This window comes from Pseudochaenichthys georgianus, chromosome 12 (genome assembly GCF_902827115.2).
Source record: "Pseudochaenichthys georgianus chromosome 12, fPseGeo1.2, whole genome shotgun sequence".
NCBI lineage: Eukaryota > Metazoa > Chordata > Actinopteri > Perciformes > Channichthyidae > Pseudochaenichthys > Pseudochaenichthys georgianus.
Genome location: NC_047514.1, coordinates 25,868,329 through 25,880,621, shown reverse-complemented (window position 1 = coordinate 25,880,621; position 12,293 = coordinate 25,868,329). Strand labels below are relative to the sequence as shown.

General features: G+C 37.6%; 1 protein-coding gene across 3 annotated transcripts in view; it reads right to left on the bottom strand.

Annotated features, from left to right (window-relative positions):
- Positions 1–5,539: 5,539 nt before the first annotated feature.
- The window catches only part of LOC117455859 (electrogenic sodium bicarbonate cotransporter 1-like), a 38,792-nt gene continuing 32,038 nt past the window's right edge, over positions 5,540–12,293 (bottom strand). For 2 of the 3 annotated variants that reach the window (XM_034095471.2, XM_034095472.2), the window contains 7 exons: positions 10,360–10,432; positions 9,437–9,505; positions 8,501–8,674; positions 8,240–8,404; positions 8,039–8,138; positions 7,715–7,788; positions 5,540–7,607 (listed from right to left, as the gene is read on the bottom strand). In XM_034095471.2, coding sequence (XP_033951362.1) covers positions 7,745–7,788; positions 8,039–8,138; positions 8,240–8,404; positions 8,501–8,674; positions 9,437–9,505; positions 10,360–10,432 — 625 coding nt within the window. In that variant the 3' untranslated portion in view covers positions 5,540–7,607; positions 7,715–7,744. The remainder of the gene's footprint in view (positions 7,608–7,714; positions 7,789–8,038; positions 8,139–8,239; positions 8,405–8,500; positions 8,675–9,436; positions 9,506–10,359; positions 10,433–12,293) is intronic. The other variant, XM_034095473.2, reaches the window with a different exon arrangement.

The window sequence follows — 12,293 nt, the reverse complement described above, 5'->3', positions numbered from 1 at the left end:
TCAGTATTTTGAGGCTCTGAGCCCCATTTCTTTTCCTCACAGATGGCAAAAAAAGTCCGACATTATACGATTTAAAATAAAAACAAATAAATAAAAAGATAAAACACTGGCATGTAATTTACGTTAGAATAAATAGAATGGTTTTGGAAAAGATATGTAGAAAATAAACGTATTTGAGATACGGTCATAACGAACGTAACGTGGGAGAAAATATCTTTCCAGCTAAACGTAATTGAGAATGCAGTTTAGTTCTGTGGGAATGTATTTTTAGGAGACAGGGTTGCTCTAACCTGAACGGCCTGTACAACAACAATGAATGTGCAGACACTCTAATGTCTCAAGAGTCATACCGATATGAACTTGACTCAGAGAAAATACACAACACACATACTGACATACATATTGACAGGAATACCCTCCTAATGAATACTCTTATCATATCTCGAGCAGCAGGGACACAAAGCAGCAGTCCTGCATGAAATAAAACACTTCCCTCTCAGGGTAGATCACATAATCTTTACAAAATAATACACATGGTTTATTTTGAAGTGCATCTATCAAACAGCATTATCAGAGCTTAAAGAGCAAACAAATAACAAACACCACCAAACAAAAATCACTGCAAAATAAAAGCAATGTGTGCTTTTATTTTGATGAGGCCCGGTTTATTGAGAACGACTCTTGTTTTGCCAGGCTGTGAAGATTCACCCCTGACATATTACCTTTCATAAACAACCAAGTCTTGACTGATAAAAAAGGCCCTAATAAATTACTTTATACATTTACTTTTAAATTCTAGACTTGATGAGCTAAAAATATATATAATGTAAATATATTTGATGCATTTTCTTTTGTCAATCCAATCTACAAAACAATTGCATGTATTGCAACACTATTGCATGATAAGGTGGGTTTGTTTGTAATATTGTGGAAAAGCACAATTTTTAAGACATCCGTCAGTACAATGCAATTCAAGCATAAGAACAGCCTGAAATACAACTAGAGTTGAATTTACATCCTCCTTATACTTCAGTTTTTAGCACTATTTTCATGGATCGCATCACAGTTCTTTTGTTTCCAGATTTCTTCAGCGACCTTAAATGCTGATGTCGTGAGCAGAAATGGCTCCTGAATGTCTGTGCTTTAGGTCACTACTGCCCCCTTCAGACAAAATATAGTATACAGTTTAGAATTATTCAACATGTAAAGGAGCAACCAATTATATACTGATTGTGATGGTTACACAATTGCTGCATTTACTTTTGTTAAAGGTCACCTATTATACAAAATCCACTTTTTTGATGTATTTTATACATAAATATGTGTCCCCTAAAGATATTCAGAAAGTTTCAGGAAAAAAGTTCAGATAATTTGCATTTAAAGCTACAGAAACGGAATCAGCACTTTTGAAACAGGGGGGTTTATGGGATGCTACAATGATCTGTTTGGTGTTTCAGACAAACGCTTCAGAGACATGTTCTGTATATATCTGAGACCTGGAATATATTGTTCAAAAAGAGTATAATAGGGGACCTTTTAACTAACGTAAAAGTGAATGCCTGACATTTGCAAAATGAAACAATGTGATTTTATAATGTAAACTTGTGAGAACCATCTATTGTTTGGAGAACGGATGCAGGGGTGAAGAATATTTTTAAGGACATCCCGTCAGGTAATCCCCTCCTGAGCTTTGATGTGGACACAATCACTCGCATTTACTCACTCAGGCAAAACATGGTTATATCAACTAACTTAAACCTGAGCCAAATGTCAGGATAAAGACATCAATGTTCTCTGTTCTCTCCTGCACCAGAAAGCCAGTCATTCATTAATCCTCTTGGCAATGTTTGGAACATAGTAACTCATAATCATGAGCCAATTTGTTTCATCGCAGCCGACACAAGTCCTGGGAATGGGATGAAAGTATGCTGCCATCATTACTTACTGTATATTTGCTCAAACTGAGCACAGATTAGCTCTGAGCTAACCCAATTCATCCCCTTAAAAACACATGTCAACACTTGGACTTTAAAGGGGCCTTAATAATGCTCCTCTTCAGGTGTATTTGCAACCCGGTATCACGGCAAGACGTGAACATGGGACGATTTACCATGCTGGGAGACGTGAAGATGTCACGATTTCGTCCCTTCAAACGTGACGGTTACACGGTATTGTTAACCATTGGAGAAATACCCGGAAATGCCAAGCAAATGTTACCCCGATGGTCGGTTGCTATTGTCAATATTAATATAATGATGATTTATTTTGTAATAGTCACACTCGATTACGCCGATTTTCTTGTTAACCCAGCTGGTCGACACCTCTTTGAGCAGAAACAAAGGCTACATTAATGTGTTAAATCGATGTTAATCCATGCGTGTGGATGTGGAATTAACAAACGTGACGTTGTGCGATTGCGTTGCCAGGCAACCGTAGTTATATTTAAAAACATATTAGAAGGCCTCACAAAATACTTTAATGTAAATTTAAATGTGAAGGTGATAACAGCAGAAATGATTAAAGTAAAACATTGGTTTGACACAAACAAATTATCATTAAATATAAGCAAAACAAAGATTATGTTATTTGGAAAACAAAAAACAAATCCACAGATACAATTAATACTAGATAACATACACATAGAAAGAGTATATGAAATTAAGTTCCTTGGTGTGGTTTTAGACCACAAAATCAGCTGGAAACCTCATATCACTCATGTAAAAGCAAAACTGGCTAAAACTATCGCAATATTGGGAAAAGCCAGATACATTCTGGACTATAACTCATTGCATACTCTATATAACACACTAATATTGCCATATCTGATTTACTGTGTGGAGATTTGGGGAAACACGTACAAAACCAACCTACAGCCGTTATGCACATTACAAAAAAGGGCTATAAGAGTTATCAATAATGTTGGATATCTTGAACACACTAATGTATTATTTTTGAAGTCACACATATTGAAGTTCATTGATCTGGTTAAATTTAAAACGGCAAAAATCATGTACAGAGCAAGACATAATCTACTTCCTAGGAAATTAAAAACATTGTTCATAGACAGAGAGGGTGGGTATACTTTGAGAGGAAATCTACATTTTAAACAACTCAAGGTCAGAACAACTCTGAGAAGTATGAGTATAACAATCTGTGGGGTGATTTTATGGAATGGTTTGGAGCAGGAGTTAAAACAAAGCACAAGCATAATTCAGTTTAAAAGGATGTACAGAAACACTTTTTTGGAAAAATATGAGAATGAAGAAAGGTGATTGAAGATGAGAAATTATTGTATATGTATGTATAAATGTAGGAATGTATGTAGGAATAACTTGCATAATGATTTAAAGGACAATCATTGATCAAGTAAGGGGTGGGAATTAATAAGCATTTGCTTCCTCCTACTCCCTTTCGGACACATATGATTTATTATTATTATTAATATGAAGAATTTTTTTGTTTTTTTTGTTGAATATACAAATTATTACCATGAATGTGGATAAATACTGTATTATAACAATACGGTATTCTGTTTTTCACATTTGTTATTTGTTATTTTTTAATCTGTTCGAAATAAAGACTGAAAGAAAGAAAGAAAAGGAATGTGTGTATAACAAAATACATCCATCATAAACGAAACTGGAAACAGAGGTAGGCAAGATCCTCAGCTCGATGATTGGATGGTTTAGCCGCAATGCATGCTGGGATTTGATGTTTATGCGATGTGAAATCAGATTTTTTTTTTTAAATAATACTTTATTCCGAGTGTGCTTGCTTTTCACTTTGAAAGTCATCACATAACGGCATTGTAATACACGGTTCGGCTGCATTAAATATTACATATCTGCCGTAGTTCTCTATTTATAGAGCCCTGATGAGAAGACTTCTAGACAAACATGAGGAACTGCCGCCAAAACTGAAAACGTGAGGTGGATCATAAATATATCAGCAAATAAACAACATCTTACATTTCTTTTTACACAATACGTCTCCTTGCAGTATCAACACTAATTCGGTTGACTTTTATATTTGATCCTAGAGGATTTGAGGTCAACCCCCAATAAAAATCACATGGATAGGTTCCTAAATACATTTATAAATAGTACATTTATTTTTTTAAATAGTAACCTATTTCCATATGTTCATGTGTGGGTAGTAGATTTAAACTAGAGGGCTATCATTATGGGCCCTGCCTGTACCTGTTCGCTCTGCCATTGCGTGAAGGCTCTGCTAACAAGTGACCAACAGAAAGGTTAATGTTAATGTTGTTGCACGTCACCTCAACCCCCGCCACCAACTTTGCATAGCCCCACGGACCCGATTCCGGGGCCGAAATCGCGTCATTTGCAGGAAACAACGGCTAAGGAACCTTAATATTTAATAAACTATGAATATTTTATATCCATACAACGGGGAAAAACTCATTTAACTGATCTTTTTAATTAATTTATTTTTAAAACACACAATGCTAACAGTGAGCCTCTGAATTAGCCCCAAGCGAAAAATGCTAACCTATTATTGCACCGAAAATCATTCCTAACTCTCTTATTACTTATCCTAGCTGCACATCCAACACATCGTTTATGATCGTAAAGACACAGAATCTAACGGTGCCCACCTCAACACTGAAAGATACAAACCTGTGACGTTATAAACAAAAATGTAAATAAAACATGTGGCGCTAGGTAGCCTAAAACGCTAACATGGCTTACCTTGGTTTTGTCTGGTCAAAACTGGTCTTCAATGGCATTAGAACGATAAAAAACGATTCTGTAGTTAATCCATAGGTTAATATCTAATGTGACTGTGTCCTCTTTGAAATGTTCTGATAATCTATAAGCAATAAAACTGCAATTCCGTTTTCAAATAACAGAGCAGGCCATTCCTACGCTCTGTAGCAAGATTGATGCACAAGGACGCAACTTTTTTTAACATGAGTGTGTGCGGGACGATTTCCATTTGATTCTATTGGCTCTAACGGTCAGAAAGAGATGTCACATGTCAAAATCGAAGAAGGGGGGTCAGAGATAAGGAAAATCCACCCAAATGGCCCCAGAAGAGGGTTTTTTTGCTAAATGTGTCTAAAAAGGTCAAATATCACTTGTTTTGCATCAATCTTGATACAGGGTACTTATTATATGTTGTACTTTGGATTGCTAAAGCTTTTAGTCTACTAACCCATCATCCAAGGTTAGTTTTCACTATAAGTACAAAATATTTACACTATAATTTACAGTTTTTTTTACTATGTTCAATCTGAATTTTCTCCAACTCACAGGTTTATCATTACTTTGAGAAAAAATATTATTAATTTACCCCTTTTAGAAGGGAAGATATGGTAATTTGTTCTGGGAATGTCATTTTCGAGCCTGAAACCTGAAAAACAGGCTTGGGGCATTAAGAAGTAAACTTAGTGTTCTAAATTACTATGCATGCCAGACTTTACACAAAGTTGTTTCTCCAAATTTAAAACCCATCTTTTTGGAGCTGTATCGTCCGCGAACTCTTGGAATAATTAAAAGAAAAACACAACAGTGTATTTAAGAATCATTTGGACTGTTTTATTGCGCTCATGCGAAACACAACTCTGCAAACAAAAGTCTGCTTCCTTCAGAGTAACGTTTGGATTTCTATCAAATACGATGTTTGTATAAAATCTGTTTCAGAATTCAAAAATATGTCATTCATTGTGGAATCACAACCAGAAAGTCAAAAAGTCCAGATATACAGATCACAGAACAAAGTGGAAGACCATGTGTTTGGTTCATAGCTACTGTAACAGTCTTGTGCTTCACATCTTGACAGTGTATTATTGTGAAAGCATTAAAGCCCTTATTTGCACACAAATCAGATAAGAAGCAGCGCTGATTGTGATTTTCTTCAAGGAATATATGCATTATAAATGATTCAGATGCGTTACATTCAGATATGCATTAATATCCTAAATCAGTTTAGTGTGTACTTCAATCAGCAATAAAAGCATAATCAAGTTATTTGAATAACACAGACAAACTGTAAATGATACATTGAAAGAGTCTCAGTAAAATATCCATTTTAAAATAAAGCTGTTGCACAAACACTTTTTACCTCATATAAAGCACATTTTTCTTCCAGGACTGAAAGTCACAATGTTGCATTACCTCACAGTGATTGTTTGTTGATTTGCATTAAAAAATAAAACACATTACATCATTTAAAAAAACAAAACATAAATGTACTCAATGATTGAAAATGTATCACATTGAACAGCTTTTAAATATGATCACATCTTAAAAGGATATTCAACTAAAATATTTGCGGGGCGAGTTCACAGTCGTGCTTGTAAATGGTTACAGTCACAATTTCCCCTTTTCTTCAGTACTGGAACAACTCTAAAATATTTCAGGGATGAAAATGAGATTTTGGTGGAATTACCCTTAAAAACACTGCAAAAAGTATACATAATTTTGTCATATTGACAAACAAAAAATCGATCTTAATTGTCATAGAACAAAAAGGAAGTCAACTGAAGACTCAGAGATTCTAATCAGTGAAAAAAAAGAAAGGGTTTGATGACAAATAATTGCAAAACAGATGAATTTAATATATAATACCTGGCACCTACAAAATCATAAGAGGTAGAGCTAAATACAGGTATATTCACATCTAAATCTCCCTAAAACTGGGAAAAAGACAGAGGATAGACCACAAGGGGGAATATCGTGGAATTTGCACAAATGAGGGAGTTAAATAGTAAAGCCATAGGTTCAAACTGTTTAAATATAATAAATATAGGAGGAAAAAAGGGAAAAGTTAGACAAAAGTCAAAGTCAAAGTCTGTCTGGTGTTACCGTTTACCAAAAATAGAACAAAAATAATCTTGCATGAACTGCTGGGAGTTTTTTGTGAATGTACAGTCTTAGATGGATGCTTGATGAATAATTTATACGCCCATAAATACAAAATGTATGTTCACGCTCATGACTGTGCGCAGATGACCTCGTGTAGCCCTTTTGTTCACTGAGTAGAGGGAGATTTCTTATGTCCATCCTCTTTTCTTGCCTCAAAAGTCAGTACCTCCACTCTTAAGGTTCCAGTAGTTATGATTCAAAACGTAAAAAAAGTACTTTCAGAAAAGCTGGTTATGTTTGGTAGCATTTGGAAGAAAAAGAAAAAAAGTAGTACATTTTGGACATCTTTCGATAAAAATAATATATCTTAGTTGGACACCAATTATAAATTATAATACACATTCATATGATATGAAGGTGTCCTAGAAAAAAATCCTGACTTCACAAATTCTTTAAAAGCCACTTAAAAATGCATACAGATGACCTCGAGTAGCCCTGTTTCCTGCAAGAATGCATGCAGAGCAGGAATGCACTAATGCATCCTGTGTCAATTTGAAGCCAAATACATCCAGCCATTTTGATTTGCAAAGGGAATATTGAAAAAAAACAAGAGGTTCAATATTACAAAAGAGGATGTTTGCCGTGTTGTTCTGCATCTCTGGATAGTTGAGTCACAGATTTGATTCAGAGCCCTTCCTCCAAAAGAAAGTGCTTCCCTTAGAGACGCCGTCCATTCCAATCCGAGGCAACCCTTTTTCGTATGAATCTTTGCTCAGACTGAAAGAACAAAAGATGTAGAAAAATATAAATATATAGTAGAGGAACATAACAATACACAGAATTCATTACTGGAGCATTTCCTGCTAAATCCAGCTTTTACTCACTCAGCCACTGTGGAAGAGTCAAAGTATGGATCAGCACGGCGAATGCGTGTTAGGGACAGTCTGGGGTTGATCTCCTGAGGGGGAAACATATATATTTAAGGACATTTTCCTTTAAATTTCATATGAATTAACAGAGAATAAAATAAAGAGAAGGCAAATGCTGCAAAACTACAATAATAAAAACTAGAGCGGTGTTAAAGAAGAGTCAGAAAAACGAATGCATCTGGTGTGAAAAATTGCATGCAAGACGGCTAGTAAAAGAGAAAAGAAACGTGGTCATGAAGCGTTTAAAAGCAGAGTTAGCGCCGCCTCTGGAGTACTCACTATCCATAGATTTATCGCCCAACATGGGCTCCTGCTCCTCCATCATATCCATGGAGATTTTTATAGTGGGTACATTGTCATTGTAGGGGTAGTCTGACTGCTGGAGGAGGGAGGGAGAACATTAACACTTTAGGATCTACAGGAGGCTGAACACTAACACATGACAACAACACGGGGAATATAAAGATCAGGTTATCTTACAAATTCGATTTCGCTGTCTATGCTTCCCTTCTTCTTGATTTTCTTTTTCTTCTCATCCTCCTTCTTCTTCTTGTCTTTCTCTGGGATGACGTCGTCCAGGTAGCTGAGGTCGTGCTGGGAGAACACGTAGTCCATCGCCTTACGAACGGCAACCAGCGCCAAGATCTGCAGACACAGACATCGTTTATAATGAGCGTTCATGCTCCTATAGCACTCTGTAATCCCCGTTCGGCGACATCTGTGTTGGCAGCCATTTCTCACCATGACGGGGAAGACGATGGCAGCCACGGTGGACTTGAGGACCCAGAGGAGGGCCAGACACAGGCCCTGGATGAAGGTGAAGAGGTGGATGCGTCTCTGGGGGACGTGGCGCAGGTAGATGAGGTCCGGCTGGTGCTTGGCCGGCATCAGGAGCAGCTGCAGGCGGTCCATGAACTGAGGCACGCAAACATCAGTCAGTCATGAGAGGCAATATTTAAACACATCAAGATGCTGCAGAATCTTCAATTGCACTTGAGGTCGTAACCCATTTAGTTTACTTGTAGTTGTTACTGCAGGTGGAATGCTTCTACTGCTTTTCTCAGGGTGATATTCACTTTGATTCGTTGTTCGAAGCAGTACTTTACAGAAATGTGGTAACCTTTTCCAGTCGAGGGACTACAATTTGAGATTCAGCTATTACAGTACGAAAAGGGAATGCATGAGGAGCAGTGGGTACAGTGGATACGGTGGGTACAGTGGGTACAGTGCAAAAGAGGAAAAACAACCCTCTTCCAACATGTAATGTGACAACATGTTGGAAGATGGTTACATTAGCTAGACACCAATAGCTTTGCTTGGATTTGATCGGTAAACCTATATTCAGTTGGTTTTGAGGGGCATGTGAACAGGAACATCTGCGGTCACTGAATTTGCCAAAGTAAATACTTCCTAACCCCAGGCTGGCTACCTGTAAACTGCCATGTCCTTATTCCATTCTACATGTGTTAGGTTTAGAAGATGTGGTCTGAAACTCTGGACATTTTAGATTTGTTAAAAATGCTCCTCTGACAAAGCTGGGCTATATAAAGTAATGAATCAAAAGTAAAGAAATATGGATTTGTGTTGTTGTTGAGTAATCAGTTAAGTAATGTAATAATGACTATTTTGAAGTATCCTGCCAACACTGGTTACCAGGCACTGTTCAGACTCACTTACCTGGACACCGTTGAGCGAGGCCACCCCCATGTAGAGGAACACACCGTAGAGCACTGGCATGGGAATGAACTGAAGGGGCACACAAACAGATATTAGTCCGTTTCCATATTAAAAGATTTGTTTTTAATCCAGAGATGACTAAGATGTTCAAGTTAGCTTCACACAGGTAATGATTATGTTTCATTTGATCAATCAAGGTTTATTTATACATCCCAATGCCACACATTTTACATTTGTCTCCGGGGACTTTACAGTTTGTACAGAATATGAATACTACACCCTCTGTCCTTAGACCATCATTTTAGCAGCATTGCTAAGTTTGAAAAAGTTCACAACAAGTTTTTTTGAAGAATACTCTTAGTATTCTTCAGTGTCACTAGGGTGGCATTGGGTAATTCTTGGCAACTATGTATTCAGTATTAACCAAAGAAAAGCAGTATGGGAAGAAAAACACTGGGACAGGTAAACTTATTGCAGATCTTTGCAGTTTAAATGTGAATGAATAGTTTAATCGCCAGCAAATAAAGCATGACAAATAGAAAGATAAATAGTGTAGGAAATATAATAGTAATGTAATTTATACTAAAATATTTCAACTTATTTAAGTTGATACAGATGACAAGCCAGTCTGGGAAAGGACAATATCCTAAATGTCCACACGGGGGCGCACCAGCTCCAACAACCTCCCCTCACTAACACAGCGTTTTCCGTTTGGCAGCGTAATGTGGGAAAGGAAACTCGAGAAGGCACTCGGAGATTAAGTTTAAATGAACATGCTTATTCACTTCAAATTACTTACTTCAACTATGGGAGTTCCTAATCGGATGAATACGATATTTTAAATTGTTTGACAGGAGTTTGTCCTAAAAGAGGCGGACAGTAATCCATATTCCATGGAAGATTTAAGAAATTAGAGCTCTTGCCTTGAGGATAGGGGCCATGAAGACAGAGAGTCCCGTCAGGAGGAAAACAATGATACCGGTGACTCTTTGCTCCCTGGATTGGAAGAAGAGGAAAAACACTTTGTTATTGAGAAACTGTCAACAAGCACGAAAAGCGAAAACTAATCATTGACTTTAGTCTCATAGCTTCATTTTAAAACAGCTGTGTGTGCATAGCATGGAGTTTAAAAAATGTGTGCTTCAAATGACAACTTCAGAATGCTATATATTCAAGGGGTGAGAACCAGAGGGGCGTAAAGTGACATTTTGGTCAAAAATGAGTTATATATATCAAATGAAAGCTCTCGAGCTCTTTCTACTGCCAAAAGGGTGCATGTGAATTCAAAACTAATCCAGAGTTATTCATCAAAAACCAAAAGACCTAACACAGAACACACTGAACTATTTGGGGCCAAAAGGACGTAAGTGCACTTACACCCTTTTGGCCCTGAGAAATGTATTATGGGTAAAGCCTTTGGATAGCACTTGAGTCAAAATGGCTGACACCATATGTAAGCAAGCCAGGTCAACCCATGAGAAAGAAAGCTTTTCACTGCTGAAGAAGTGTACCATAGGCGGCGCGTTGAGGCTCAGGTTTGGGAAGGCTAAATCACTTCTTTTTACCTGACGCTGCCCGCCTCCGGCGTCTATAGAAAAGAGATCAACTCAGTGAAAGCACCGCCTGCTGACCAATCAGAGCTCAGTGTACGAAGCTATTACAGGATAAAGGAAATACAGTTTAAACTGCTGTATGCAGAGAAGACGCCGACGTGTCGCACTTATCATTCATATCACATTCAATCAGATCATCGATCATATCATAGCCTATATTATCTCCTGATCTGAGTCAGCTGAGCCGTATCTGGCCGTGCAACACTCAGTGTCACATACTGTATGCAGAAGTATTATTTTAAGCAACACATTAGGTTGACGAAACACTCAACTCAAATGTAATTAAAGTCAGATCCACTCGTGTCTTAGACGGGGCAGTGATATCATAAAACTGTCGTTTATTTATTTTGTAACCAGTTCTATATTCACCTTGCAGGTGGCTTGTATCCTGGATTATTATGTTTAAGTCATGGATGACTAATATTAGACAAATATGAACTTTAAAGTTCATATTTGTCTAATATTAGTTTACTTTTCATTAATGAAGTATGACGCTGCGCTGTCAGTACACTTGTCCCCGTTTGTGATTGGTCAAATGTTGCTAACCCCACCCCTTTCACGTGAACGCGCTCTCAGCTGGCGAGAGAAGCCCTGGCTTGATTTACCGACTTGATATTAACCAGCGTCGAGATCTCGTTTGTTAGGGTTAGTTTAGATAACTCAAACATATCCAGGGTTGGAACTGGCTTCGTAGTACAGGGCACAGGTGGCTGCATAGCAGTGCTAATGTCAAAGACACAAACATTATACATTATATTTTTATTTTACCAGGATGCAGTGACACAAATATTTGGGAAGGCATAGCCTTCCCTAGCCTACAGCACCCGCCGCCCCTGAGTGTTACTAAGCTTATTTCAAGATGCAGAAGAGCTTGATGAAGAGAATGAAATAATCCAGGAATCAAAGTCAATGCTGAATGACAAAGGAAACTTAGTTTCTACAGATCCATCTTCAACAGAGAATTCAACTCATCAGAGATCAGCACGCATGTTCCAGTATCTGTCAACTCTTTCAGGTACTGAGCATGTGGTGCTGTACTCTGACACATGTGGTGGGCAGAACAGGAATGCTGGTTTTAGTGCCACGTGTCTCCATGCAGTCAACAACTTGCCCATCTCCATTCATGGAGTCTGGACACAGCAAGATGGAATGTGACAGTATTCATGCAGCCATTGAGACCGACAGAAAAAAAGGGCCTTTGTACAGTTCAGAGGGGTACTATACTGTTGTGAGGATGGCAAGGA